We start from the raw sequence: 26,804 nt of genomic DNA, 5'->3' as shown, positions 1-26,804 counted from the left end.
GAGAGAGAGAGAGAGAGAGAGAGAGAGAGAGAGAGAGANATACCATGCGGCAGTTGACGGTGGTGGCTTACCTACGCTTACCGACACTGCTCTGTATGTAGACTAGATGAGACGCACTTCTGCGTACAGATTGTGTTGCTAGATATGGCTAGGGACAGCGCTGCCAGCTGTCCCAATTTCGAGAAACTAAAACTCCGACGGTAATGTAAGGCATTACGCCTAGATTTGTGGACGTACAATTTTACATATTGATCTGTAAAAATTCACCGGTTATCAAACAATTGCAACTCGAGCGCACTTTGTACCCATTGACGATAATTGTAATTAAGTCTATAACGATGTAACTGAAAATACGAATGTAGACACTTGTGTAATTATGTTCTCCGCAGCTGCCTACGATCCACTCGTCTCTGTATAGATTTTACGTAGAATTAATTAAATTGAAGCTTTACTCATTTTTTATTCGACGTGTAACGTCATTAAAATGATTTCTGGAAATGCTCGCGATATTAGCCTTGGAATGAATTGGTAATAAAAACAGTCTCCGAGTCCATGACTTCCCTGATTTTTCCTGCCTACCGGTGTGGAGATTTCTTTGCGATACTTCGTCCTCTGGTGTAGAGGAAAGGTGAAGGATAATCTTGTGAGGATGTAGATGAATGGAGATAACCTTTTCCTAGGTACGTTGCAGTTACTGCAGCCCCCATGGAGCGTGTGCAATCAGCTGCGAGTGGTTTTGCGAAGCGAATCAAGCTTTGCTCCAAAGCGTGTCCTGGTTCTCGCTAAAATGTCCAGATACGAATTCGAGAAAATGCGAGCCCCCCATCTGGACGAGTGTACGTTAAAAATGAAGATTTTAGAGCGAGGCAGTGATTACGATGCGATGCTTGCAAGTTACAATGCCATTCAGCTTGCTGTGCAATATACTACAAAAGCCCTGAAGGAGCTTAATGTGGAGTATAATGTTTCCAACAGGTAAGATAATATATAACTCTCTTCGAAAGGGAGCTTTAACATAATAAATTGGGTTAATCATTTAGAACACAGGTTAAACAGTCTCAGTTCGACTGGGCTGATTTAATTTTCCCCATCGGAGGGGATGGCACGTTCCTCTTGGCATCGAACTTGATCTTCAACAGCAAGAAGCCAATAGTGGGTATCAATCCGGACCCAGGCTCTTCGGAAGGATTTTTAATGCTCCATCCAAAGTACAGTCAGAATGTGCCAGAGATATTCTATAGGCTGCGGAATGGGCAATTTAAATACCTCCTGCGGAATAGGATAAGAATAAAGCTCCAGGGTGACAACATCTGGGGCGAAGCGTTCCATGTCCACAAGCAGAGTCGAGTTGCTGGTCCCGAAAGGCACTGAAAAGATATTCAGTTCATTAACATATTTAATTATCCATGCAAAGTAAATTTAATAGTATATTTATAACCGTAGTCGAGTTTTATTTCAGGATCGAAGTTGACAGCGGAGAAGTCAAACCGACTAAAGACGCAAAACTGCCAAATGAGAGACGATTACCTTGGCTGGCTCTAAATGAGGTGCTGAAACGCTTTGATTAAATCAGGTTGGTGTATAATTAATGTTACACTGGAAGGTAAATAATAAATAACAAAGTGTACACCATGTAACATTAATTATGCACTAAGATTTTCGAGACAGTCCTTCATTTTGCATTCCTTTCAAGGTGTTCATTGGTGAGTCACTACCCGCAAGGGCAAGTACTCTCCTGGTGAAGGTGGACGAAGACGACGACAAGTTCCTCAAGGTGAAGAGTTCCGGAATTTGTCTGTCCACCGGGACTGGGTCGACATCATGGCATACAGCGATCAATCGCTTGACTCCTCAAGTCGTCAAAGAGATCTTGACATTGGCCGACCCGGGTGGAGTGTTCACCGATGAAGAGGCCCGGAGAGTCTGCGAGGCTTTCAACGAAAGCTTGCGCTTTTCCCCCGGTATGTTGGTTTGAAAAAAAAAAAAAAGAAAAATCCAAAACTCTCCTGAAAATTGTTAAACACATCCGATTACAAAGCATCCTTTACAGAAGACTCCAGACTGTCTTATTCCGTCAGGGACATGATCATCCCGAAGAATGCTCCGAAGATGGGTTTTCTTCAGCGTCGTGGATTTTGTCGCACTTTGACCCTTCGGTCGCAGTCAAATGACACCGATCTGGTGCTCGATGGCTGCACAGGAATTCCCTTCAACAACGGTTCATTAGCTATCCTAGAGAGTGACCCTGAAGACGCCCTCAGAAGCATCATTCTGCCGGAGTGAAAAGCTCCCCAGGGATTCTACCCGAAGAAAACCCGAACTCCTTTCGACTCCACTCGATTATTCCGATAATTCTACCGATACATAGATACTTTCGAGTAAAGTCATGAGAAAGCGAATTCCCTCAATTTTGTACCGTAGCGGTCGCTAGCTTTATACATTATATCAAGACGATCGATGGTTAATCAGCGATTATTGTAAACATTTGGAGAACGCTGGAGGCAACTTTGTACGCCGTCGAATATATGCCTATTCTTTTTCCTTCTAGATTTATATTTCTAATTTTCCGTGTTAAAGGATTTACCAGCCGTTCTTAACGTCTACTTGGGTAGCGCAAATCAGCTGATCGCCTCAACGAGTATGTTATAACAATAATTTATTGATCGACAATGTTACAAGATTTCCCTCGGCCGCGAAACGGGGCGCCGAGAATGCACGTTTACGATTGCCTACATAGCGTAATTATGCGAATTAAATTTCACCTAATATGTACAAAGTGACAAACACAACGGACTGCCGAGGCGTCTCGAAACTCTCTCTCGGGGCTCTGCGCGATTTTTTCTTTCTTTCAAATCTCCTCGTTTTTACTTTTTAAATCCTTGCATTCTTATCGGCCATTTAAACGCGTAATGTATAAGTATATACAGCGAAGTGATAAATTGGCCTATCATGGAGTGACATGTCCTAAAATCTCGAGACCTTTCCCCGGGAAAATTCCAGCTAAATACGTACAGAACTAAAAGTCAGATCAAAGGCAGTAACTACTTCCCAAAATGCGCGTCTCAACCTCTCTCATCGCCTTCCTAATTTAAACCTTATCATACATATATCTTACGAGTTCATGTACACTCCTTAAATGCGGATAATCTCGCGTCAGTTCGAATCCTCGACTCTTAATAAAATAAATAACTACGTAACCCGCTAAATGCTCGGAACCGTGCGATGTGAAAATTAATTGAACCGCAATTGCGTGAGAAAAATATATGTATATGAAAAAAAAAAAAAGAAAACAAGAAATCGATACGACAATTTCATTAATTACTCGAAAAGATTTCGCTAATAGGTGCCAATCGCTAACTACCCGTGTACTTAGCTACCCGTCTAACGACATTTCGTTGTAGAAAAATATTCCTAAACAATTGAGAAACTTGGATCGATTCTTTTCCCTCGACAATTGCGGTCGCGTGTTCTGTCTCCCTGTTCGGTTCTCCAGGAAAAAAGAAAAAGAAAAAGAAAAGATAACGCGAGTTTGTCCGACTAAAACGAGCTTGAGGACCGAACGAGCAGTCTTCGCCGAAGTCTTGTCTAAGGGAGAGGCCACTCATTTTTTACGGGACCAATTTATTACGGCTTAATAAAATTAATTAATTGATCCTACAGCTAGGTTTTAACATTAAGGACGTACAGGAATACTTCACGATTGGATGTATTTTTAAGTTTTGATTTGTTATAAAAAATAGCCGACCTCTCCCTCTCGACGTCTTCCTCCTCCGCACATTCCCGACACGTTTCCCGTGGTTTCTTTTTTCTACCGCCGAAACGCGTCGGAAGTGGGATTATAAATAATTGCAGGGTAAAATCGAGGCAATTAAGTTAAGGGTGCACTCGGCCCGGCAGACGGATTTCTTCTCCGAAAGTAATGGTAGAGACTACTGAGATCTTTTCCGGTGATTCCCTTCTTAGAATGGACCGCGGGCTTCCCCCATTTCTGTGGGAGTCCCCTCTTCGAGAAAATGTACTTACACCGTGAGAGAACTTACATATCGACCGCGTATCGGGGGCCTAATTGCTCCACTTGCGCACCGACCGTGATCTCTCGTCCCGTTGTCATTTTTCGCTTTACCCTAACACGTCTTCCGCTCGCTACAGATGGGTCTGAAAGGGTGGAAATGAAATAAATAGGATGATACCTTATCAAAGAAGTCGGAAATTAAATCGCCCCGAAAAAAGAAAAAATAAGTGGACCGACAAGTCGCTAGAATTATCAACAACACCACCGAGATAACAGTCCTGATTCCGGATTGCCAAAGTAAAGATAACAAGTGGCACATCTTCCGTCAACCAAACTCCCCACGACCTTGGAATCTTAATAAAATAAAATAAAATAATAAACATAAGATTAAGATTCACGCGACCGACCGAGCCTTTTCTCGATTCCCTCGTTTCGTCGGCCCGTTCTGAAATTCATTCCCCCGGAATATTTACACCGAGATAGTTATTAAACAAATTCGCAGCGTGCCCCTCGGAAGTGGTAGAAAGAAAAGAGAGAGAGACAGAGAGAAAGATAAAGAATAGTTAGGAATTAGCGGAAGCTCGGTTAGTGAAAGATAAGTGCCTCGGGAAGCTACTTTAGTGACGCCGAGACTTTGCGATTACAATAATTAATGATACTTTATTTAAATAATAGCAATGTATGTGTGTGTGTGTGTATATATATATAGATTTCGGGGAGGTGGCGAAACTCGTCCTCGCGAGGTCATCTCGAGGAATCGCACGGAAACAATCCTGAGTCCTCGTTAATTAATTAATTAATACTGCGCAGCCAGACTCGAAGCCGCATTGGACTTACGTCGTTAAACGCGGATTGAACGCAACAATGTCGCAATGCTCTTAAAGTCTAATTAAAGCACATTTTCTTGACCCTCGCTTCGCTCGCCCCGGCGCGCACCTCGAAGAAGAACCCGAGAAAGGAAGAGACGAATGGGAAAGAAATAGAAATATTAAAAAAGAATAAAAAAAAAAGAAAAGAGAAGAAAGAAAAAAAATAAACATCCACGACGTGCGCTATTAAAAGCGGTGCAAAACTTGGCAAGTTCGGTGGAGGGAAATTAAAGTGAACCCCGGCATGTCTTTATATACAAATAGTTATTCTTTTAACGAAATTCAAATTCCGTCCATGCTCCCAAAAAAATCGTGCAACGCGAAGAAGATCGAGATGCCGAATGGCGAGCGAGTGTTATTTAATCGAGCGCGAAAATCGGTGAAAAAAAAATAATTAATGCAATTAAGAAATGCGGAAGGAATGTCACGCAGCTGACGTCAATTCCTTCTTCGAGTAAAAAATCTATAGATTAAACGAGTGGCCATGCAAACGATATTCCGGGCCATCTAGGGATTTTCGAGACGAAGTCGATCACTTGATAAGTTCCTAGAGTAATAAAAAAAGGGGGGAAAAAAAATTATCAACGAAAATGAATCCCCGAAGAATTGACAGAAAAATGCGATCGTCGAGCCCTGATTAGTGCTATCAATTCCTCGCTCGAGTAGAAAATCTGTCGTTTACGATAACCAGCGATATATATATGTAGCGCCTCGGGGATCTCGCGATGCCGGATCAATCGATCACTATTGGCATCGATAGATCGGCGAACGACGTGCCGACAAAGGGTCCCCAGAAGCGGCCTCTCGGCCTAGTTTAATTATTATTCTTTTAAATGAATATCTCCTTTCGGCGCGGAATTGCTCGTCGTATTTAACGATCCTAATTCGGACGAAGTCTCCTTGCATCTGCCATTAAATCGCGGACGACAAATCGTCAATTGTCATTCGAGGCGATAAAAAATTCAACGACACTTGTCCAGTACCACTTAATAATTCCGACGTCGGATGTATAAATTCGAAAATCCCGATTTAATTCGTACAGACCAATCTATCGTCAGTTTTCTGTAAATCATAACGAGTTCCGATTACCGGGATGCGGCGTAAAATTATTGAAATATAAAATCGCACAGTCCTCCGGCGCAATTAAATGGCAAACGCCCAGGACTCGCCGTACCTAAATCTCGAGTAACACGAATGAACAACATTTTGGCATGTCAAAACGTCCACGCTAGTCCCTCGTTCCCTCGTTACCTCTATCTCCCGACTTATCATCGGCACAACTACGACGACGCCTAATCAGCGCGTCCAATTATCGAGCTATCTCCTAAGATTCGCCTAGGACGCGCCATATCAACTTCGTATAATTTAACTTCGTAATTCCTCCCGATCCGAGCCTATATGGTACACAGCTCCTCGTTACGATACACACGGAGAAGTATTGCGTAATATGTATACAGTTTACAGAGGACAGAGACAGACAGAAGGTAAGACACATAGGTACAACGCGAACGGTGCTCGGCCTCGACGAGGAAGGTTCCTTTCGTCGGACCTTTATCTCTTCTTTTTCTTTTTTTTTTCTCCATTTTCCTCCTCACCGTCCTTTTCAACCACTATTTACACGCCTCCTCGTGCTCCTAGTTTATAGTTACAGCATTAAGCAACGACACCGAAACGCACGTTCTCGCTAAACTCGCTAAACTAGCCGCACCTCTAAATATCGCTCCTCGTAATAATAAACATCGACCTAGAGAAATTCCCTGCCGATCGACTGTCACCTCGACAGCTCCACCTGACCCTCGAAATCCACAAAATCCAAGAGATCATCCCCTAGGAACAATTTATATATATATATTTTTTTCTTTTATTTTCTCTACATTTCTTTCGTAATCAAAATCGACCCTCAAATAAGTCCCAAAAGGTAGGGTCCTGAATTCCCGCGAATTCGATCAATGACACGATTTGAATTTTGCATTGAACAATTTTTTAAGGATTTTTCAGGCCTCGAATGATAAGGTGATTAGGCCAAATTCTAAAAAAGATTTGTCCGTTCCCAGGGAAACGATCGCTCGGTGAAGGATTTCCGATTTAACCTGTGTTTCTCTCTTCCTCGCTCTTACTTCGCAGTCTCTCTCTCCCTCTCTCTCTCACGCACACAATCGGTATATACATGGAAGATTATTACGATATAAGGATATATGTATATATAACACGATAACTCGATGTATTCGCGGATATGCAGCGGCGATCGCCGATCGAGCGCTAAGTACGATCGTTAAGTATCGATAAGGAACAACGCGAGGACTGATAAGGGTCGAACGCCCCATTCCCCATTTTGATACGGAGTCCTGCACCACTGATCATAGATCACTGACACGCACGGATCGGTGCTGGGGAATAGAATAAAAAAAAAAAGAAGAAGAGAGGAGTTAAAACAAAATCAAGGCCATCTTCCCAGCGATTAGGTGAGACGAGTCCTCTCCGTGTAAGGTCATGCTAAAGACCGGCGAGGTCGCTCTTCATGGTGTCGACCATTTCGGACCTCGAGGTTCTACCTTTTCGTTCCTCTGCCCCCTCGTTCACTCGCGCCGCAGCGATTCCTGGTTCAACGAGAACATACACAGGAATAGATGGGCCTGCTGAGGGGGCGAGACAGGGATGAACCGATACAAGTATCTACTAGCATCCACTCGATACATTTACCTCCATACCGAGTACTTTTCCACCCCGTCCCTCGCTTGGTATCGATGCAAAGTATGGAGTGAGTAATAATAAGGATTTCCTTATTAGGATGTACTTTGATTGGCAAAGAAATTCTTACCGTAAGTATTTTACGTGTCTATGCATATGTCTTAACATTGTACACCGAGAAGAAAAGAAAAAAGAAACAGTACTCTAACTTGCATGATTAATTGTGAAATTATTCCTGCTTCTTTTCCGTAGTCGCGCGTTGTATACTTTAATGATTGGCGTTGAATTGATTTTTCAGATGCTTAATTGTGTACTTGTTCAATTGACGCAGGTGATGACTAAAGATATCGGTTCACCCCCAGGGCGACAGTCGCCTCTTCGGCTTGAGGGGCCCGACAGGAGAAAGAGAGAGAAAGAGAGAGAGACCCGTTCCAGTCTCGTCCCTTCCGGTTTTCTTACTTCCTCCGATTTCTCTGTTTCTCCATTCCTCGGATTCGCCATTATACGGGACTTACCATTTCGGTAGTCAGGCTGGCCAGGGCCTCTTCGACGGTGGCTGCAATCCGACTGCCCTCGTCCTCGCGTTGGCCGCTCCTGATGGGCGTCGTCGGGCAACCTAGAAATAACCACCGGTAATCGATGACAATTGATTCCGTACGCGAGATCGCTCCTCCACAACGATAACAAAAGCCGACGAGAAAATGGTCTATCTACATAATATTAGATAATTACAGGGTGAGAGTTTACCGCGAGTCTCGTGATAAGCGTGATTAGAGTGCCAGAGGTGTGCCATACGAGCTACCTTCGAAGGCGAGAGAGGTTCTGAGATGCCGAAGAGAGCTCCGAGGAGCTTGCAGAGGGTCCAATCGAGGTGTTAAAGAATACCTCCGTGTCTTCGCATTAATGATTTATTGTCGCGCGAGCGCACATATATAAGTGTATATCGTAAGTATATAAATCACGGTTGACATAGCTTCCATCGTCGAGCTAGACAGGACTAGGAGGAAAATCTCTCTTTCTCTCATTTCTATTTTCTTTTTCCTTCTACGAGAATTTAAAATAAAAAAAGAAAAAAAAACAACAAGGAGCCAAGACTGATAACGAAGGAGGCTCTGCCGCCAAGAGAGGGTCAACGGGATTAGTAATTAGAAATTCTACATTTTATCCGACCGTCTGCCCTTCTGAGCTTTTTTGCGTGGTCCACCAGACTGGGGGAGACGGTCGAGTCCTGGTTAGATGATTCGTTACCCTGGTATTAACGGCAGGCCTCCTTCGTACCCGAGGAACGGACCGTCCTCCACGTTTCGACACTCATGGGACCCCGTTCAACATTACGATCTACAACATAGACAATGGCGTTAGGTCCAGGCACTGGTTCCACCATGTCTCGAGGCCCCCGGACGGTTTTCTAAAATCGAGGAGGGCCTCGTCCTAGAGACTACATCTAGGAAACGGACGACGAGGTGGCGATGAAAGGCAGCTAGCGGAAATTCAGTCGATTGGCACGCGACTTCTGGGTCCCTCTAAGTGTGCTACCTCGAGACTACGTTTATCTGTCTAATTCTGGATATCTCAATTTTTATGTAGAAAAGTATTACAAAGTGGGCACCACCGTTCCAGGGGAGGTTCTCGGGAGTCGGTCTAGAGACTCCTTTACGTTTTGTAGTAAATGTGGAGCGCCTGCAGGAACTTACCGATGTCCCCGCTGCTGGAGCTCTCCGTGAAGGAGGGGGTTCCCTCGGTCCAGGTCGGCGTCGAGCCTTCTACGCTTCCCGTGGGGGGTGTCCAGGTGAGGCCACCTCCACCCCTGCTGCTCCCTCCACTCTCTACGCTCAACGAAGACTTCGTTTCTCTACCTCCGCTTCCGCTTCCGCTCCCGCTGCTCTCCAAATGCACGTCCGATATGCTGGGAAAGTATTGAAATAATTATATTACGCATTCTTATCACCGCCCATGCTGATATATTTTTTTCAGATTAGATAGATTTTTTCAGATTAATTGACCTAATTAATTCGGCGCTCATTTACATGCCAATTTTTTTCTTTCTACGTCAACCTAACATTTATTTAGGGAAAAGAAAAAAAAATACATGCCGCCTTTTTGCAGCGCCTCAAAAATTCAATGGGGTAGGAGAAATTCTTAATATGAAGGAAAATTAAAAATTGAATTAAAAGGCATCGAAATTATTTGCGCACCTAATACATTGAAAACTATAGGTGCCGAGTAGTTGATATCAAGGATGTTATTATCCTGTCGTTTGTATAATAATTAAAGTACATGTCTTTACAACGTACTGGTGCTTCTAGGAATTTATTCTAATTTTAAGGAACCGTTTTTACTCACCTCACGGTATCGTGGTAGGTCTTGGTCAGGGTGACGTGATGGACGATCCTGTTCTGCTTGGTGTGGATGGAACCGCTGGTCAGGATCGTGGTGGTTCCTTGTTGAAGATGAACACCGGAAGCCAGGGTCTGGTCGTTCGAGCGGACTGCATCGTCAAAGGGCGGGGGCGGGGTGGAGCAGGCGGAGGGAAGGGTGCCACCTACAAAAAGCGCACTACAATTAGCTCTAATTACTCTCGGTAAAAAAAAAAACAAAGTCGCGACGCTCTACGAGGGACATAAGCGGGACTCGAAGTTCTGGCGGAGGTCGCCGGCCGGAAGTAGCGAATAGAATTCCTTAAAAGCCGGGGAAACAAACGAAAAAAGAAAAAGAAAGACGGCACCGCACTTGAAATGCAATCTAATTTCCACCCCCGGGATTCGAGGCCCAGGGTAGGTCAGGGACGGTGCACAGACCTGGTGCATCTTGCCACCGGTTTTCTTTTCTTAAATCTCTTGTCAGGTCCAAAGGCGTTAATTTACAGTCGAAAGGCATATAATTAAATAATGATCTACGTTACGAGTGCAGGAATTGTTCTACCAGACAGTTGGCTAACGACCTCGACGGAAATTTCTCCGTGATAGGCACTTTATTGAAACAGACCTTGAAAACGTCCTAGACAATATATCGTCACTTTCATATCGTCGCTAGTGGGGACAAGTAAATTGCACGCATGCATGATAGGGATTCTTCTTTTTTTTTTTCCCGAGATTCTCATTAATCTTGGGATTGCTCGTCAGATCATGCAGGAGGAACTCGGGAAACGAGAACAGCGAGAAGCAGATTTTTGGCGAATTTCTTCACCAGCTTTTCGGTTTTAGGAATGTCAAGCAGAGAGAGAGAGAGAGAGAGTGGCATGATACCGCATGATGAGATGCAACATGTATCACTATTACATACGAGTGTTCGAATCCGGGGCGTGTCAAAAAAGGCACTCTTCGAACTAATTAAAGATTACACGATTTCTGTAATTTAATCCCAAAATTAGAATCCAGAGCTAGGTATTACGGAATCATTGTCAATCAAGTTCAAGAATACTTGATTTGACACCCTCCGAGTGTTCGTAGCCATGCAACAAGGAACAATCAAGGCAGTGTTCGCTTCCGCATCCTCGCAACTACACCGACAATTTCGGGACATTATTTCTTGGTATCGCAATTCGGGGGGGAGGGGAGATATTCTCAGCCGTTAATTTCCCTTTCTCAAATCTCTTCTCGGCATATCCTTTCAACTTTCCTCCGCAGTATCCATATTTCATAGATTGAATAGTCCCACTGGATAATCCTGGGGGTAATAGAATCATCTCCGGTCCCTCGGCGAAAAGGACCGTCGACGACGAAGAATTCTCATTACTCCTTAGTAAATCATTTCCAAGAGCCATCAAATTCCCGCCCGAAGGTCCTGAAAATTGATCGGAGTCTCGAGGACGTCATTTTGCGGCTCGTCGTTCTCTTCATGGTCGAAGTCCTCGACCCTCTCGAATTGGTCCATCCTGACCAGCGTCAACCGGTCCAAGGACCTCGTGTCAAGATGCGTCCTAAGGTCGACCATTCCGGATGAGAAGTCAAGGACTCTGACATCCGAGGCGCTCCTCATCATCGCGGGCACAGGGACGACTCTTTTATTCTTGAAGGCCATTCTCCTGGTCCTGCGACAGTGTCTCCTGATCTCCCTCTCGGATGCGTAAATCGAGGTGACGAGACCTCCCTCTTCCCTGAGGAACTCGGACCTCTTGGTGCAGACGTTCCCCCCCTCCTGTTGGGTGACCTTCCTGAGGAAGATGGTGTCCTCGCACACGGCGGTCTCGACGATGGGAACGGAGTCCTGCCCATTGAAATCCGTGAGATCAGCCATAGTAACCGCCTGCCTACAACTGACGAGTAAAGAGATAGTAGAGGAATACCCAGCAGCATTATCCCTCACCCTTCGCATCCTCTCGTTATAGGTCTCCGAGTGTTTCTTGTCCTTCCTCGACATCTTCCCTCCAGCCCTCTCCAAGAAGAGGTTCGGCTTCAAGAAATAGGTGAACTTCATGGTCTCCTCGCTGTTCCCAGCAGCCGGCGGGGACCTCTCAGGGCTGATGCCGCGAGGACTCATCAGCGACCTCCTGGTAGCATCCGGCTCCTCTTGGAGCAAAATTCCCCCCTGCACCTCCCCCTGAGGATTTTTCGGCGACCACCCTGGCTCAGTCTTGAAAGTTCCTGAATTTCCTCCAAGATCCAAGTGCCCCCTCTCTTCGGGGTGTACAACGGGGGTCCTGGGTCGCTCTACCTTCCTCCCAGGATTTCTTCTACGCTCCGGCCTGAACGGACAGGGGCTCGTCCTGATGACGTAGGAGTTGTCCACCCGTTCCACGCTGACGAACTCCTCCTCCTCGTCCTCGAACTCGTCGGCGTAGTAAAAGGGGCCCGGGGGCGGGCACAGGTTCGCATAGAGGGGTCCGAGGCGGGTATCATGCAGTCGGGGGTCGGGGTCAAGGCCGGGGTCAAAACCGCGGTTAAAACCGCGGTCAAGGCCTCGGTCAAGACCAGGGTCAAGGTCGGCATGCGGCAGGGTGGCATGCAGTGAGTATGCGTCACCTCGGCCGGAAGCGGCGACTCGGTGCTCCTCGGGCTTCCCCCGGGCTGATATGGACCCCCTTGGGGGCACAGGGGGTGGGACCTTCCCCGAAGGGACCAGGTTCGGGTTCGGGGGGCTCGCGGCGCTGCGACCCTTCAGGACGGCCGGATAGACCCGGGGGAGGTTCGACCCCGGCTCGGCCACGGGGGCGGTCGCCCCCGCCACCCCGGGCGGACTCGTCGGCCCCCCCGTGGGCTGGTTCACGGGGGTCGAGGTGGCGATCGGGACCGAGGGGGGCGAGGGGCCCCCCGGACCCGGGGCCGCTGGCAGGCCCGATGGTGAGGGCGGACTCGCTGTTAGTGGTCGATGGTCAAGCGACAGAGAAAGAGAGACACAGCCTTCGGTCAGGGGTCATTCGGGGTCCGGAATACCCCCGGGGGGCGTCTCACTGCTACCGGCCTCCCTCCCCATTTTTAACAATTTCTTTACGTCACAATTCATAACCTTTTCCAACACTTTTATGGTGATACAAAGTGACCCTTCCGCTCGTAAAACTTCCGCGTTGGGGTAGGTCGAGCAGTGGCGCCCCTCGGGGGGCGACTGTGATAAACGGCGCAAACTTTGGCCATTGTTCCTTGACCGATATATAACGTTAAAAGTATCCGTAAAATCCATACATTCATGGTATTAAAGTTCACAATGAAATGATGTATTTGATCTCGAGTCAGTGAGCGGCACTGCATTAATCAGATTTATAAAATTGTAGAGGAAAGTTAATACCCTTATGCGCTACATTTTTTATGCGGGTTCGTATATACGAATAAGATGTAAAATTGCGATTATTTTAATCCATCGAAAATGTGCGAATGTTTCACTTGGACGTGTCCATTATTTTTGATTTTATGTGCCAAAGTCGCGCCGCTTATCACCTCGTACTTATTATACGGATATCACTCGACGTCTTCAATTTCCGCGACCGCGGCTTCGATCAGGGACCGGATATACAAATCGAATGAAAACTAGGAAATCGAGGGGGGAAAAAAAATGACAGAATGAACGGAGTGGATTTAGGCGTAAATACGGAGCCAATTACCGCGCGCGATTTAATCGCGATATTCTTCATAGGGCGCGATCCATGGGCGTTCCTCGTACATATATATGTACCGAGACTTTATTACTTCCTAAATCCATCCATTATGGGGCGACGTGGCCACACCACGTAATAACGGCATCGCAACGGGGGAACGGTTACAGGTCGGCGACTCGACATCGTACCCGGGAGAAAATGATGATAGCAGGAGACTCACCGGGTTTTGTGGGTGATGCAGCATGCATTGCCGAACTTCCGGTTGCCGTCACCGCTAGACCACCGTACAACACCATACACCATTACCGATTTACCGGAAGAAGGAATCCCGGCGTGAGATAGAGGAACCAATCGCCAAGGATCCGCCGAAAATCGATATAAATTGATAAAAATTGATAAAAATTGATATAATCCCTAAATAAATCTCAGGTCGAGCCAATTTTCCTCTATCTCGTGCTCGGAATGATGATGACTATCGAAGTGCAATGTTAAATCGTATATATCCAGGACGAGCCATGGTAAGAATAATTGCGTAAAACCGAGAAGCGTATGTATGGATGTACCGAGGAGGGTGGAGGAGGTGTTTTCAGGGTCGGGTTCACACGACAGGCTGCTCCAGGGTCCCGGAAGTGGGGAGTTTGGTGAACGTGTTCGAGGTGGGGATCTTCCCGATGGTGCAGGGATCTCTGCTGGGCGGATTATCCCTGGGGATTGCTGGGATGGGGAATTAAAACCCGGGAAATAAGCGCCAAGCGTGTTCTCTAAAGCCCGGCTCGCGTATCTGGTCCCTTTAATTTTTAAAGGGACTCCCAAAAAAAGAACTCGGAACGAACCTTTTCAACCTCTCCATGAAATATATCTTCTAAACATCCTTAACAAAAATAATGTACACATCAAAATACTCCCTAGAAACTCATACTTAACCCTTCGATCACGAAAGGCGACTACGCCCGTTTGGTCCATTATCGCCTGGCCGTGCTGGGGAATTTCGCCCGTACGTCGGAGCGCTCCGCAGTCAAAAGGATAAATTATAAGGTAATTTCGTATCTCGCTTGAAAAAATTCGTTCCGGTGGAGATAGGTATTTTTTTTTCCTTTTTTTTCTTTTAGTGGACCGTTTAAAAGTGTAGCAAGATGAACAACTTACCCGTGGAGTCGAAGTCACCTTCTAGCGGTCTCAGAGGCCTTGTTATGCTTTTTCTCTTCGATGGGGAATGTTTCAGGGCTGCAACACAAACGAGGAGGCACCGTAATTTCGAGCTCGACTTCATTCGCAGTTATCGGGGAACTGATTGTAAGTCAAAATCGAAGTCGGGGGAGATATCGAGGGGGAAGTGGGTCGGCAGTACGCTCGACGTGTCTTTAACCCTTCCTGGGTTGCTCTAGATTTGTACTTTTCTATCTATTGGGGGTGTGTGTCGTAATTCGATTACGGGGTTGCACATACCTCACGGCTCGGACATTTAATGGAGCACATATATGTATTAATAATGGCCAGGCTGACAACATAGAAAGCTTTTAAGTCCTATCTCTCGAAGCTATTTGAGTGCTAATAATTCAAGACCTCGTTTTTCCATATTTATCGTCGAGTTTTTCTCACTTTCACGTTCCATGTAAGCCGCGAAATAGATTCTAAGGTGCTCTGTACAGCATCCACATAAGGAAAAAAAAAAAATAACGAGAGAAATCTACTCTCTATGTAACGCACCTGAAAATTCCGTCTTCGCTCTACGCGTTAATTATTAATTATCAATTCCAGACGGCTACAATCTCTCGAAAATGTGTACCTGGCGTGCTTCTATCTGTGTCTATAGTACGTTTCTCTAATCTCTATACTCTTGGGATAGTATATATTAAACAAATAAAGATAATAAAAAAATATAAATTAACGAGTTACGGAAGAACAGGGTAAACGGAGGAAATTAGAGAACAGCTGATTTCCATAAACGCCCCGAATTAATACGGAGGATGTTTATCGAAATACGGTAAATCCTCTTATAAAAAAAACAAATAGATAAACAAATTTGGAAACAACAGGATGTCGTTCAAATGCTTGGAACGGTTCTTACAAAATCACGATGCAAAATAGTCATGCCTCAAAGGGGTATTTCTCTACGGGGTTTCAGGGGCGGTTCTGTGGGCTATAATACTCGCAGGTTTTTTTTTTTTTTTACACAGGCACAAAGATTGGTAAAGGATTATTCTTCCTTCTACCGACTAATCAGTGCGCATAAGGGACAAAAGAAAAATATGTCCCGACTTACGGTCTAGGACAATTCATTTACGGGGGTGACATCAAAGTGCAGCACACAATTACACACATACACACAAGACAACACGTTTATACCGTGGTAAAGTGAACGAAACGAAAAACCACACCCAACTCTGAAAAAAGTTCGCTCTCGGATAGATACAGGAAAAGAAAAATTTCGTAGAGTTATAAAAGGTTGCTCCTTTTTTCGCGGTGACAGTGAGGAGGTAAAATGAAATTTGGGGCGAGAAAGAATGTTAAAAAAATAAATAAAAAAAGAAGAAAGACATGATTTTCAAACGGGAGGGGTTTTTCGTGTTAGAGGAGAGGACGACACACAGGCAGTGAGAATGAAAGATCACGTGAGAAATAGCTAACGAGAGACGGAAATAGACAGCAAACAGACAGAGTTACCTATGTAGCTGGTGACGAGGTTACGGAATTTGCGATGGTTCCCCTTAATCTCAGGCAGGTCCACTTTTCGTTTTCGGTTTTCGAGTTTTCGTTCGGTAGCAGGTTCGGGGGTTGACACGGAAAGGGTGCACGGACACAGAAACAGTCACATTTAGCTACCTCAATATACTCAACATCGTTACACCGATTCCAATCGCTCGGTCAACAAGTTCCAATTACACGTCTCAATGGAGCAAATCAAGGAACGACTTGGAAATCGATAACGCAATCAAAAGCGAAGGGTGCAAAGGAAATGACCCTTGGCTCGAATATCGGAGATCAAACCGAGAGATTGATTAAATCGTGACAAAATTTGCCGATCAAAAGAAATCCGACTTGGTAATGAACTTCCGGAAAATCTAACGTTTCACCGAACGGGGAAAATAAAACATGGAATAGATAGCGAGAATCGGGTTAAGCGAAATAAAGGAGGAAAAAAGAATTAAAAAAAAAAGAAAAAATTTCCAAAGGACGTAACGAACTGCGGTACAAGTTTATTATATTGCATTCTCTGACCCTGATCTCGGTCTCAGCTCTCACGTCAAAGGTAAATGTCGATTAGTCTACTTATATCGAGTACCAAGTGTGTTAAGGGGTCTGTCAGTATACGAGTACTTCTCCTGACTCCTCGCTATTATTAACGAGATATAACAACAAATTCGTTTCAACCCTTTCCCCGTGTGACACAAGAAATGCTGGCTTTATAAATTCTCGAAGGATCAGGAACGGTGGGATTAATAAAACCAAGCTGAGAGTAATAAGCGTTAATTAAAGGCTACGAGTTCGCACTTTAGCTGGTAACTATTAACTGACAAATCGAGTATATACGAAGTTGAGGCCAAACAAGAAGTGACGTCAGAACGTGGGAGTGTCAAAAGCGAGTGTATATTCGGACGTGGGCTCGTAAATGAATCGAGGCTGTAAACAGCGAAAATGTTTATTGTAATATATATATATATAAATGTATGTACATCGGTGTCCACATCGGATACTAGCTGAATATTTTGTAATAGGGAGGGAAAAAAAATAAAAAATAAAAAAGAAGTACTCTACTTCTACCCGTGGGCCCACCTCTAACGTCCCCGATTCGCTAATCACTACGTAATCCTGCACACGCAGTCCTAATTAAATTGAAGATCATCCCAAGATAATTCCGCCATCCTGAGTTCTCAAAAGGTCCTTAAAAACTATTGCTCATCTTTTTTTTTTACTCGGGTAAAAACTACTTAAATCTATCTCTCTCGGCGTACGTATATTATCTATCTCATATATGTATATATCAAACTGCTCCGAAGCACTCGCGTGATAAAAATCCACGTTTTATCTACGTTGGCTCTCGTACCTCCATGATCGGAATCTACGCTACATCACATTACGCGATCCGCATTGTCGGCAAATTAATCATATATCGTGGAAGAAGATACTCGGAATAGGAAACACCCAGCTGTGTATAAATGTGGACACCGAGGAGATCGACATTCCGAGTAAAGTGCGAACCGCGTGGACGAGTCGCGATCAGCTGATCGGTCGGACCCGATCAGCTGATCTCGACATCCCGATGCAGGGACAAATGATCGGCCGGCTTAACAAAAGAAAATGTGGGAGATGGATGAAAAATTAATATGCCAACGGAAACACAATTGATCCATTAATGAGAATGTTCGTGTACAGTGTTAATTAATTTAGTAAGGATCCAGATAATGTTCCGGCGACGATAAATACGCACACACATATATATATGATTTTACATAAAACGATTTAACTGACGACAAGCTTGATGAGATAACTGGACCATCGATCTTTGTACTTGCAATACGCGCTAAAAAAAAAAATAAAATCGGACGTTTCTCTGTTTTGGAACGTATTTTGGCACTCTCAACCAGGCTACGGCAAACCGGCGGAGACCGATTATTCGCGTTACGTACGACTGAAGTAGATAAAAGAGAATAAAAAATATATATATATATGTATATAGAAAAATGCGATATCAGGAAAAGGAGCTATCCTCTGATCGAAGAGTCGTCAAGAAAGTAGGAACCCGTTAACCCGTTCTGCTCTGCTGTCCCAGCGTTAAAGTTACTAGGTTCAATTAATCACGAGCATCACATTGTAGAGTTTAAATCTATTAAATGTGCGTTATAAACGTAGGAACATGTCGAGACACTATATGCGAAAGACGTTAATAATGTTAATCGTTTAAATAACCGTTAACACTTATTTCGCGTTAATTAAGTCTCAGTTGAGGGGACGAGTCCAGGACAGAAGGGGTTAAAATGTGTACATATATGTGGCTGTAAATATGTATATACATATATACCTGTATAAAGTGAGCCGACAGTCGAGTCCTCGCTCGATTGTCCGCTTAAATGCCCCAAGGACAATTGTCGTACGACGCGTTGCTCATTAGAAAAATAACAATGACTTATATTGGCATACCGATTGGCGTATGAAGGACGCGCCGCTACTTTCCCGTAGGTGAATCGTATGTACAGACCGTAGCGCGAAGAGACACTCTAGTAAAAAAATTGACTCTAGCTTACGGCTTACTGCTCAACAGTGTCATTAAACGTAACGCCTTAACTAGCGAGGAAGGTCGGACAATCGAGACAACGGACGGTCTGGTCTCTCCGGACAATTGTCACCCACCCTGGGTGACGAGTTCCCGACAAATCGGTGGTACAGGACCCCGGTAATTGCCGAGCTACTTTCGAAACGGTTACCACCGTTAAAGGGGGTCGAATCGTCGAGGGCGATTTTCTTCCGCCCGCAAGAGTGAGCGGAAAAAAATCGCCCTTGAGTCGCGGCGTGGATCTTCTCAAAAGAAAAAAAAAAAAAAATGTCCAATAGAAAAGAACGTACAAGACCGACGTTTAGTCTCGCATCCGTCTATAAATAGGTAATAGGAATCGGCAACCCCATATCCTGGGGTCGGCAGGAACCCCCTCCGAGTGCGGAGAGGTCGCACCGCGGATTATTACGAGTGCGCCTTGTTGAGAGCTAGCATGGATGTCAGATTGGCAAGAAGAGGTTGATTCGGGTGGTACTTACGTGACGGTATCTTCTTGAAGACGGTCTTCGCCATGAAGTCCTGGAATCGCTGGGCATAAAAGCCTGGTCTGTGCACCGATACGGTGTCCTGGAACACAGTTAACCAGATCCAGGAATGCTCACCGAATTACCGACACATTCTCCAGGTCGCGTATTCTTCAGATTCAAGAAGTGGGAATGCTTAAAGAAAACGTTCTAGGGCCCCTAGGGCGATGGTTGATTAGTACAAATTTCTAGGGGGATTGAATCAACCAAGACAACGGGAATCTCGAGTCTGACGGCAACGCGTTCGTCATATCAGTGTCATACTCACTCCATCGTGGATCATGGACTTCCACGTGTGCTCGAGCTTCTTCTTAAGCCTGTAGCTCTGGAGGATGTCGATGATCCCCAGGAAGAGGAGGAGGCGTTCGCCGCGCGCGTTTCTCGCAGGGATCCCGCCCGGACTGCTGGGAACACACGTGTCCAAGATGTTCGTGAATTAGAGCAGGTCCAGCATGCTTAATAAGACCGACCCTGGGTGGAGCAGGGACCGTTCCTAGATGGCTACTCACGGTACGTCGTCTTCCTCGTCGATCGGCTCGCTCTCGGCCTGAATGCTCTCCATGGCCGTGCTATGAGCGACCAGTCTTTGCCGATTTATGCTACGAGACCTGTTCAAAGCGGTGGCTCCTATTCGGTCCTCTCTTTCTCGATCCCTCTCGGCCTGGATGAATCCGCTCTCGTAGCCCAACTCTCCGGCCTCCTCGTCGGCGCTCGCGGAGAGCCTTTGTTCCTGCTTCAGATGGCGAATCCCGTTTATTCCCAGCATCCAGTTCCACTCATATGTTTATAATACCCTCAAAACATGTAATATCTGATGTTCAAGAGATGGGAATACATACTGTCTTCTCCCTCGACGCCTGGTCGAGGTTGTGGATGCCGACCAGAAGAGAGTAGTCCATGATCTTGAAACTCTCCAGCACCCTGCAGTCTCGTTGAATAGTCTTTACAAGAGCACCGTACGTGTCTGCCTCGAGGAAGATGCCCTCGGGATGATGTTCCATGAAGTCCAGGTCCTTGTACGTCGGCGAAGACTTGGACCTCTCGCTTCTTGACGCCTGGCGAGACGATCGAGATTAAAACATTGTCTCTCTTAACTTATATTCTTTCTCACACTCGTGACCCCTTACTTTTCTTTTATACGTTGATCCCTTTAAATCGTACTTTTGATGCAGCTTCACCGACGACGGCAACAAATTGTTCATGGCGACCAGCCTCACGTTTTTGCTGTTGCAGCGGTAGCAGTACAAGCCGAAGAACTTCGGCAGCAGCGTTCGCGGATTTTGATTAAGATTCTGCAAAGAGAAGATTAATCCAATTAATTCCACCATTCTGGACCACCGGAGTGATCGGATCAAAATAAGGTCACGGTCTAGAGATACGGTTTTGATGACTTATCAGTACCATGTAATATCCGGGCAGAAGAGTCTGCAAGAATTCGCCCTCTTTATGCTGGACAGTCTTAATGATGAACTCGTCGTCCTCGGTCAGGTAAAAAATACTGCCACTTGCCCCGGGATTCGACAGTTCTCGCAGAGGGGCGCTGCACATCGACATCTGAAACGGAGTTCAAGCGTCTAAAGTCTCGATTTCCATTAATTGGTACTCCCGTCACTGGAGGGCGACACGACTAAATCCTTCCATTCTATACAGAAACTTCCAGGGTGCCTACCAAAAAGTCATCAGGCTGGATGCCGAAGAGGTCCCGAAAGTAGCGAAATGCGATCGGAGCGTAATTCTTGAACTTAAACTCGGAGAAGTGATGGGCGGGGGTGTGATTGGACCCTTCGCTGGGGAAGTTCGTTGTCTCGACGGTCATGAAGTCCTGCATGAGTAGGTCCCTTTCGGGTTTGCTCGCGAGACCGCCGACCGCGTGTTGTATCCCCAGCTGAATGGATCCCATGATTTGTGTAGTTTGTATCTGAAAGTAGAGCCACTCCATGAATCGACCTGCAGAGGCCCTCGATCGATGGGGCAGGGTCGCCATGAGCCAGGAGTATTGAGACCACCTATTTACTAAAAAGCAGAAGGCTATTAAGAACGGCTCAACGCTTTACCCGGTGAAATTGTACCTTAGCTCGATGCCAAAAGGCACCGAGACAGGGTCCCGGGACAAGGACATGCAAATCAGTTGCCAGGACACCCTGCCTAGGGTCAGTGACGAGCAAATGAAGGACCAACATCAATTCCATGGTGGTCTTGGTACCGCTGATCTTGCGAATACCAAGACTACGCCAAGGCAGACTTTGCTCATCACCATACGGTGAAAAGCCACGGCAAGAAGATAACGAATCCTCGTACAGGTGGCTAACTGTACCCTCTACTTTTTCGGCGATTAAACGACCTACTGTGGTATACCTTTTTGTAGGTGATCTCGCCGCCGACACCGACCCTGCGATGACCGATCTTGCGCTCGCGCTCCGACTTGTTCCTGGACACCCCGACCGGGGTCTTCGGTCCTCCGCCGCCATGTTGAAGGGCCGAGCTCTGAAAAGCAGGACGGAGGGGCGTTAATTACAGGAGCCTCGGTGAATCCCGACCGCCAGGAGTGCCTAGAACCCTCTGAGGAAGTACCGGGAGCCGGCCGTTTTCCACGTTGGTGGCCGCAAGGCGATTCATCACGCGCCGGACGGGGAAATAAAATTCAACAAGCGTTTACCGTTCCTCGCCTGAATGGGATAATTACGTAGATGCAATTGGACGAGCCACTTCCACGGCTGTCAACTTCCGTCGAGCCGTGCTTAGGGCTACACGCCATAAAAACCACCCTGGGGTAGGTGGGCCCTACGTACCCCTGGCGCCTCTCTTCAGCGATTGCAGGAAAACCCCTCACAGACATTTCCTCATCTTTTCAGGAAGAAAGATCTTCAAACGACCCTTTAAGAATCCTTGTTATCTCCCTTGGTATCAAAAATTTCCGAGTGCCATTCATTGAAACGTGAAAATACATTCTCCGCTTGGTTCTTTAATTTCTCAGGTATCTCTCAGGTGGTCCAAACTCTTCCTAACGTAACTTTGATAGAGTTCGGGCATCCTAGAGCACTTTCGGCGTTCTCGACCGCTGATAACGGGCATCGTTTTATCAATAAAGAGCGCATTAATTACCCGAGTACGCAGCCGGCACTTACGCGTCACCGCGGACGCGTCCCAGTGTTTAATCGCGGCTCGTACAATCATTGTCTTATAATAGGAGTGATTTCATCCGCATTTGAATTCCCGCTGAGAGCAGGGTACATCAACAACTCTACAGAGAAATTCCCCGAGCACCTCGAGTGGAAGCGAGCGCGTTGCCTTTTATTAAAGAGGACGCGCGCAACGCCAGAGAGCGTTACGTGGAAAAGCGAAGCGCCGTGTCGTTTCTATTTTCTTATTATTTTTCAAGTGCACATTTGTCCTCACAATCGAGTTTCCAAACGGCAACAAATAGTCAGGCATTTTCCACAAAACTTTCCAGGAATCTACCGGACGATCCAGATAAATTTAACAATAATACCCAATGGCAGCATAAAAACACGAGAGAATAATCGCACGTAAGGGTCCTCGACATAATTCTTCCGTTAATCGGCGAAAAATGGCAGAATAAAAAAATGGAGATATTTCGAGGAACCGGAAAACAGGTGCGAGGAGTCAATTGACTTGCCTCTATGTAACGCGCGTTTATACCCAAGGGCTGCGACAAAACCGACTTTGAAAAATGTGAAAAATCCACGATGCGAAATATTATGAGAATCATCCAAATTATCCGAATCTGAATCAGTGTTCTTGGAAAGGTGTGGCTCGAATCCTCGAAACTCTTGTACAGTTTTCCTAAGGGCAACCTCGAGGATCCAGAAATCCGCCAGGCGATTCGGATTTCCGCGTTTACTCGGCTAAAGGGCTCTCGGGGAGTTTCTAGACACCGGGAACACGCACACACCTGGAATCAGTGAAAGAGAATGCACTGTCACCGGGACTCGGCATTAGAAAGTAGAACAAGAGGTCTTAGGAGAGCGACAATGGCCGGGGAACGCACCCCGGGCGTTCCCGAAGGAGCCCATCGGTCAATAACGGTATTACCCCTCTTTCCTCCTGTACTTCCTCGGAAAGTTCACGGTCGGTTCCGCCGAGTTCGAGTCTCCCGAGACCCTCGACGGGATCCGAGATCCCCGAGGATCGGGCACTCCGTTTTCTTCCCTCTCCTCTCTTTACTTACGTCGAAGGCCGTGACCTTTTCCCCCGTGGACTTATCTGCAAAATAGAGGAGACGAATTAATTTCGACACTTTGTCAAGGAGGCGGCAGCGTCTCTGACAAGATCACAAGCCTCGACTGAGCGCTGCGTCTCTTTACGCCACGCATAGCATGGATGGACATTTAATTTCTTATGAACAAGAATAACTTCTATGAGAAGACTATGGACATTTTTTGATCATTAATTCATGGCACTATTGATTTTTACTCAGTTTGTTAATATACATTCTATTGATATTTCTAAGCGAGTTCCAAGCTGAATCTGACGCTGCTACTTTGCAGTCCGAAAGGCTGCAGATTCAAGGGCGGTTAATCGTGACGAATTGCCTCGCTCGGGCGATTACGTCGAATCGATTCCCGGTTGAAAAAGAGAATCCGATATCGATGCGGATGGATCGACTGGTGAATGACTAGGAAATCACTGCCTGGTAGCATGTTATCGCAGAAGCAAGTGGAAGGCTTTTGACTCTGCTGATATCAGACATGGCAATGTGGTTGTAACGTTTGCTCCAAGATGTTTGTAACGGAGTGCAAGGCTATTTAATTAATCAGTGTGTGATCCTCGATGTTGATGTTGAATATTTGAAATTCTTCGGTGCCATCCGCAGCGATGCTTGCGTGGGAAGCTATTGTTCGGAGAAATTAATGTCAATGCTAATATAATTATTTGCAAGTCTATCTTCAGAATGGATTCTTTAAGAAGTGCCTGATCAATAATGCACAATAGATTCGTTTTCAGGAAAGGCAGGGATACTAGTCTGTAGCTCTACCCCCACGAGTTCTGCAAATCCCCTAAGGGTGAGTCACCCTCCGGACCTGTCAGGCTCAGGTGACCACGGCCTCGTTAGAGGTAAATACCTCACCCTTCCCCTAAGCCCTTTCTAGGTTCAATAAACACAAGTCCTGGCAACTTCTCTTTTCTTCATCACCGATAGTGAGTCATAACTTATTATTTGCGGTGTAAAACGCGAGATAAATAAAAGCAGCGATTAGCATAATACCTCCTCTCTGCCAATAGGCAGTCATAGTTCCAAGAATTAAACCTCTGACTAATTTAGCATTAAAAATAGAAGTTAGAGTATACTTCTTGTTAACGTTCACAAAGCTATTACCGTGAAACTGAATATTCTCCATTCTATACGCCCCGTAACGACGGGTGCAAATACAAACAATTTGAGCACATTCGCTGGGCAGTAAAACCGTCTACTGTTAATAGTACGTCAGTCAATGAACAACCTCGTAGATGGGCATAAAACATCGTAGTACATACATTCCCACGAGAGATATGAAAAAAATGGTGAAAAGACTCGCCACCCGAAGTGGCAAGTCGAGCTTTTCAGGGGTGCGAAGGGGTGTGTCGAGTCTGGGCCTGACAGGGACCGATCTCCAAGTGGGCCTTGAACCTGACTAAAGTCGCCGCCAGTCTGGAGGTAGAAACTTGGTGAAATTAGCTCCGTCTGCACGATCCCTCTCTTCCCGTTAAGTCTGCACTCTCCTTGTCAAAGCGAGAAGACCGAGAGGGACGGAGCGACGGCGCGTGCGTGAGAGCGAGGGAGATGGAGAGAGAGTTTTACTGACCATCGTCGTCGGGCGCGTCCTCGGCGTGCCTCGCCGGGCCCGCGAGGCTCGTTTCGACGACCTCGATGACGTCCACGTTGTCCCCCGAAGCCATTTCCAGGGGTCCCAGCTAGACGGTGACTCGTCGCCGCGTCGTCCCGGTCCGATCAAGGCGCGTCAGGCGCAGCGCGGCCGCCGCCTGGGACAATCGCGCATGGTAGACGCGCCCGCGGAATCCGCTCTCAGCGCGGCCCGCCCGGGCGCGGCCGCCGCAGGCCGCACATGCTCGAACACGAGGAACCCACTGGCGACCGCTCCCACGCCGATCCTCACCCCCGAGCACGGCCACGGCCCGAAAACTGACGGGCTTCCACGGGCCACGATGTCAACCCGATGTCAAGCACCGACAAGAGCTCTCTCTCGCCTATTGACCGGCCGCCATCTTGGCGCGATCCCACTGCCGCCTCGCGGCCGCGCCTGCAACTGCGCGCGCAGCCTCCGCGAGTCGGTAAAATAGAAGGTCGGCAATGGCGAGAGCTGGTATATACCCTATTAATAAGAATTTATCGATATTTCAAAAATTTTCATATGCAAAAGTAGGAAATTTCGAACTGATATTTTTAATACTGTAACTGCTGATACGGAATGTTTAGTAAAATAGTACAAATTGCAGTAACTATTACATTTGTAGAGTCGATCGCAGCGGGCATGCAGGACACCTTCATATCCTTCCGTCTAAATTCAGTGGAAATGACATAAACTTGGTTAAAAAATGGTGAACTTCGGGACCTTCCGGATTAACAAGTATATTTGAATTTTGTGATGCACGTAGTTCTTCTACTTCGGGGAATTGTTAATATGATTTTCTGTTTATTGCCAGATCGGTATGGTTGACCTTAAACGATCGTTCACGAAATTAAAGTTACGCATCCAGGGAGCTTTTCTCATGGGAATTATCGGTTTAATCTCCTTTAGAATTGTCGACAGCTACCGCGATTTCTACAACGAGGTAATTACACCCGCTGCGAGCGCAACTTTTGTTATGTCACGGTTGTGACAATTAAGGCGTGCCTTCCTCTAAAAATGACGAATTCTGTCAGCGCTTTAAGGTGTCGATTTATTGTAATTACACGCACCGATCATCGCGAATACCTATCCTGGGAGAAATTATGCCTATTAGATAATATAGAAAATTGAAATAGCGGATTGCAATTTCTTAAAATTGTATCTAATAATATTAATTTAATCTCAGCTAACAGTGTACACGCAATCCATCGAATATCGCAAGACCCAAGAAGCAGTCACGGAGTACAGAGTAAAACTCATGAATCAGGATAAAACGGTCCTGGAGGATGCAAAACACACGGAGAGCTCTCAGGATTAATTTCGAAAGGTCGAACCATCGCGAGAGAATGTTCATTCTCGATTTTATCTCGTAACCTAATTCCCAGGATAATGTGCTAATTGAGACAAAAATTGGTAAAATCAGCAGCGGGCGTCTTGACGAGGGAAAAGTTGTATGAAAATCGATTCTCAGGTAAGATTGGTTATTTGGATTAATAATAAAGATCTGGACAGTTGTTTAAGATTAGAGGAAATTAATTTGACTTTTTCGTTAGAGCCATCGG

General features: G+C 46.0%; 3 protein-coding genes across 12 annotated transcripts; 1 reads left to right on the top strand and 2 right to left on the bottom strand.

The window, feature by feature from the left end:
• Positions 1-380: 380 nt before the first annotated feature.
• LOC105694161 (NAD kinase 2, mitochondrial) lies at positions 381-3,290 on the top strand. Its single transcript, XM_012414564.2, has 5 exons — positions 381-975; positions 1,041-1,364; positions 1,460-1,547; positions 1,694-1,961; positions 2,051-3,290. The coding sequence occupies exons 1-5, from the start codon at positions 656-658 to the stop codon at positions 2,281-2,283; spliced, it is 1,233 nt and encodes a 410-aa protein (XP_012269987.2). The 5' UTR covers positions 381-655; the 3' UTR covers positions 2,284-3,290.
• LOC105694159 (phosphatidylinositol 4-phosphate 5-kinase type-1 alpha) lies at positions 2,640-25,600 on the bottom strand. Of its 10 annotated transcripts, none has more exons than XM_012414557.2 (18): positions 25,198-25,600; positions 23,583-23,617; positions 21,749-21,877; positions 21,063-21,311; positions 20,795-20,947; positions 20,521-20,685; positions 20,233-20,448; positions 19,903-20,126; positions 19,662-19,797; positions 19,349-19,436; positions 16,262-16,324; positions 14,744-14,821; positions 13,818-13,871; positions 12,531-12,863; positions 9,913-10,111; positions 9,264-9,475; positions 8,085-8,185; positions 2,640-4,155 (listed from the first exon to the last, which is right to left on the bottom strand). In XM_012414557.2, exons 1-18 carry the CDS (start codon positions 25,289-25,291, stop codon positions 4,144-4,146), a joined length of 2,541 nt encoding a protein of 846 aa, XP_012269980.1. In that variant the 5' UTR covers positions 25,292-25,600; the 3' UTR covers positions 2,640-4,143. The 10 variants fall into 10 exon arrangements, with proteins under 10 accessions (XP_012269980.1, XP_012269979.1, XP_012269977.1 ...); XM_012414556.1 differs by having other exon boundaries at positions 3,595-7,478; XM_012414554.1 differs by having other exon boundaries at positions 3,595-7,268.
• Positions 10,169-12,412, bottom strand: LOC111674333. Its single transcript, XM_023434267.1, has 2 exons — positions 11,875-12,412; positions 10,169-11,824 (listed from the first exon to the last, which is right to left on the bottom strand). Exon 2 carries the CDS (start codon positions 11,803-11,805, stop codon positions 11,332-11,334), a length of 474 nt encoding a protein of 157 aa, XP_023290035.1. The 5' UTR covers positions 11,806-11,824; positions 11,875-12,412; the 3' UTR covers positions 10,169-11,331.
• Positions 25,601-26,804: the final 1,204 nt, after the last annotated feature.

The sequence above is a fragment of the Orussus abietinus genome, unplaced genomic scaffold (genome assembly GCF_000612105.2).
Source record: "Orussus abietinus isolate OABI.00-Male unplaced genomic scaffold, Oabi_2.0 scaffold6, whole genome shotgun sequence".
Lineage (NCBI taxonomy): Eukaryota > Metazoa > Arthropoda > Insecta > Hymenoptera > Orussidae > Orussus > Orussus abietinus.
This window is presented reverse-complemented; position numbering and strand designations above follow the sequence as displayed.

Bases quoted from the DNA above. Each gene is read 5' to 3' on its own strand.
- LOC105694161 (XM_012414564.2), top strand. From the start codon at position 656: ATGAATGGAGATAACCTTTTCCTAGGTACGTTGCAGTTACTGCAGCCC. The intron at 1,365-1,459 runs GCACTGAAAAGA...GTTTTATTTCAG, and splicing joins CGAGTTGCTGGTCCCGAAAG to GATCGAAGTTGACAGCGGAG. The intron at 1,548-1,693 runs GTGCTGAAACGC...ATTCCTTTCAAG, and splicing joins CTTGGCTGGCTCTAAATGAG to GTGTTCATTGGTGAGTCACT.
- LOC111674333 (XM_023434267.1), bottom strand. From the start codon at position 11,805: ATGGCTGATCTCACGGATTTCAATGGGCAGGACTCCGTTCCCATCGTC.
- LOC105694159 (XM_012414554.1), bottom strand. From the start codon at position 25,291: ATGGCTTCGGGGGACAACGTGGACGTCATCGAGGTCGTCGAAACGAGC. The intron at 10,112-12,530 runs GTGACGCATACT...CGCTTTTTGTAG, and splicing joins AGTCGCCGCTTCCGGCCGAG to GTGGCACCCTTCCCTCCGCC. The intron at 9,476-9,912 runs GTGAGTAAAAAC...ATACTTTCCCAG, and splicing joins ACCTACCACGATACCGTGAG to CATATCGGACGTGCATTTGG.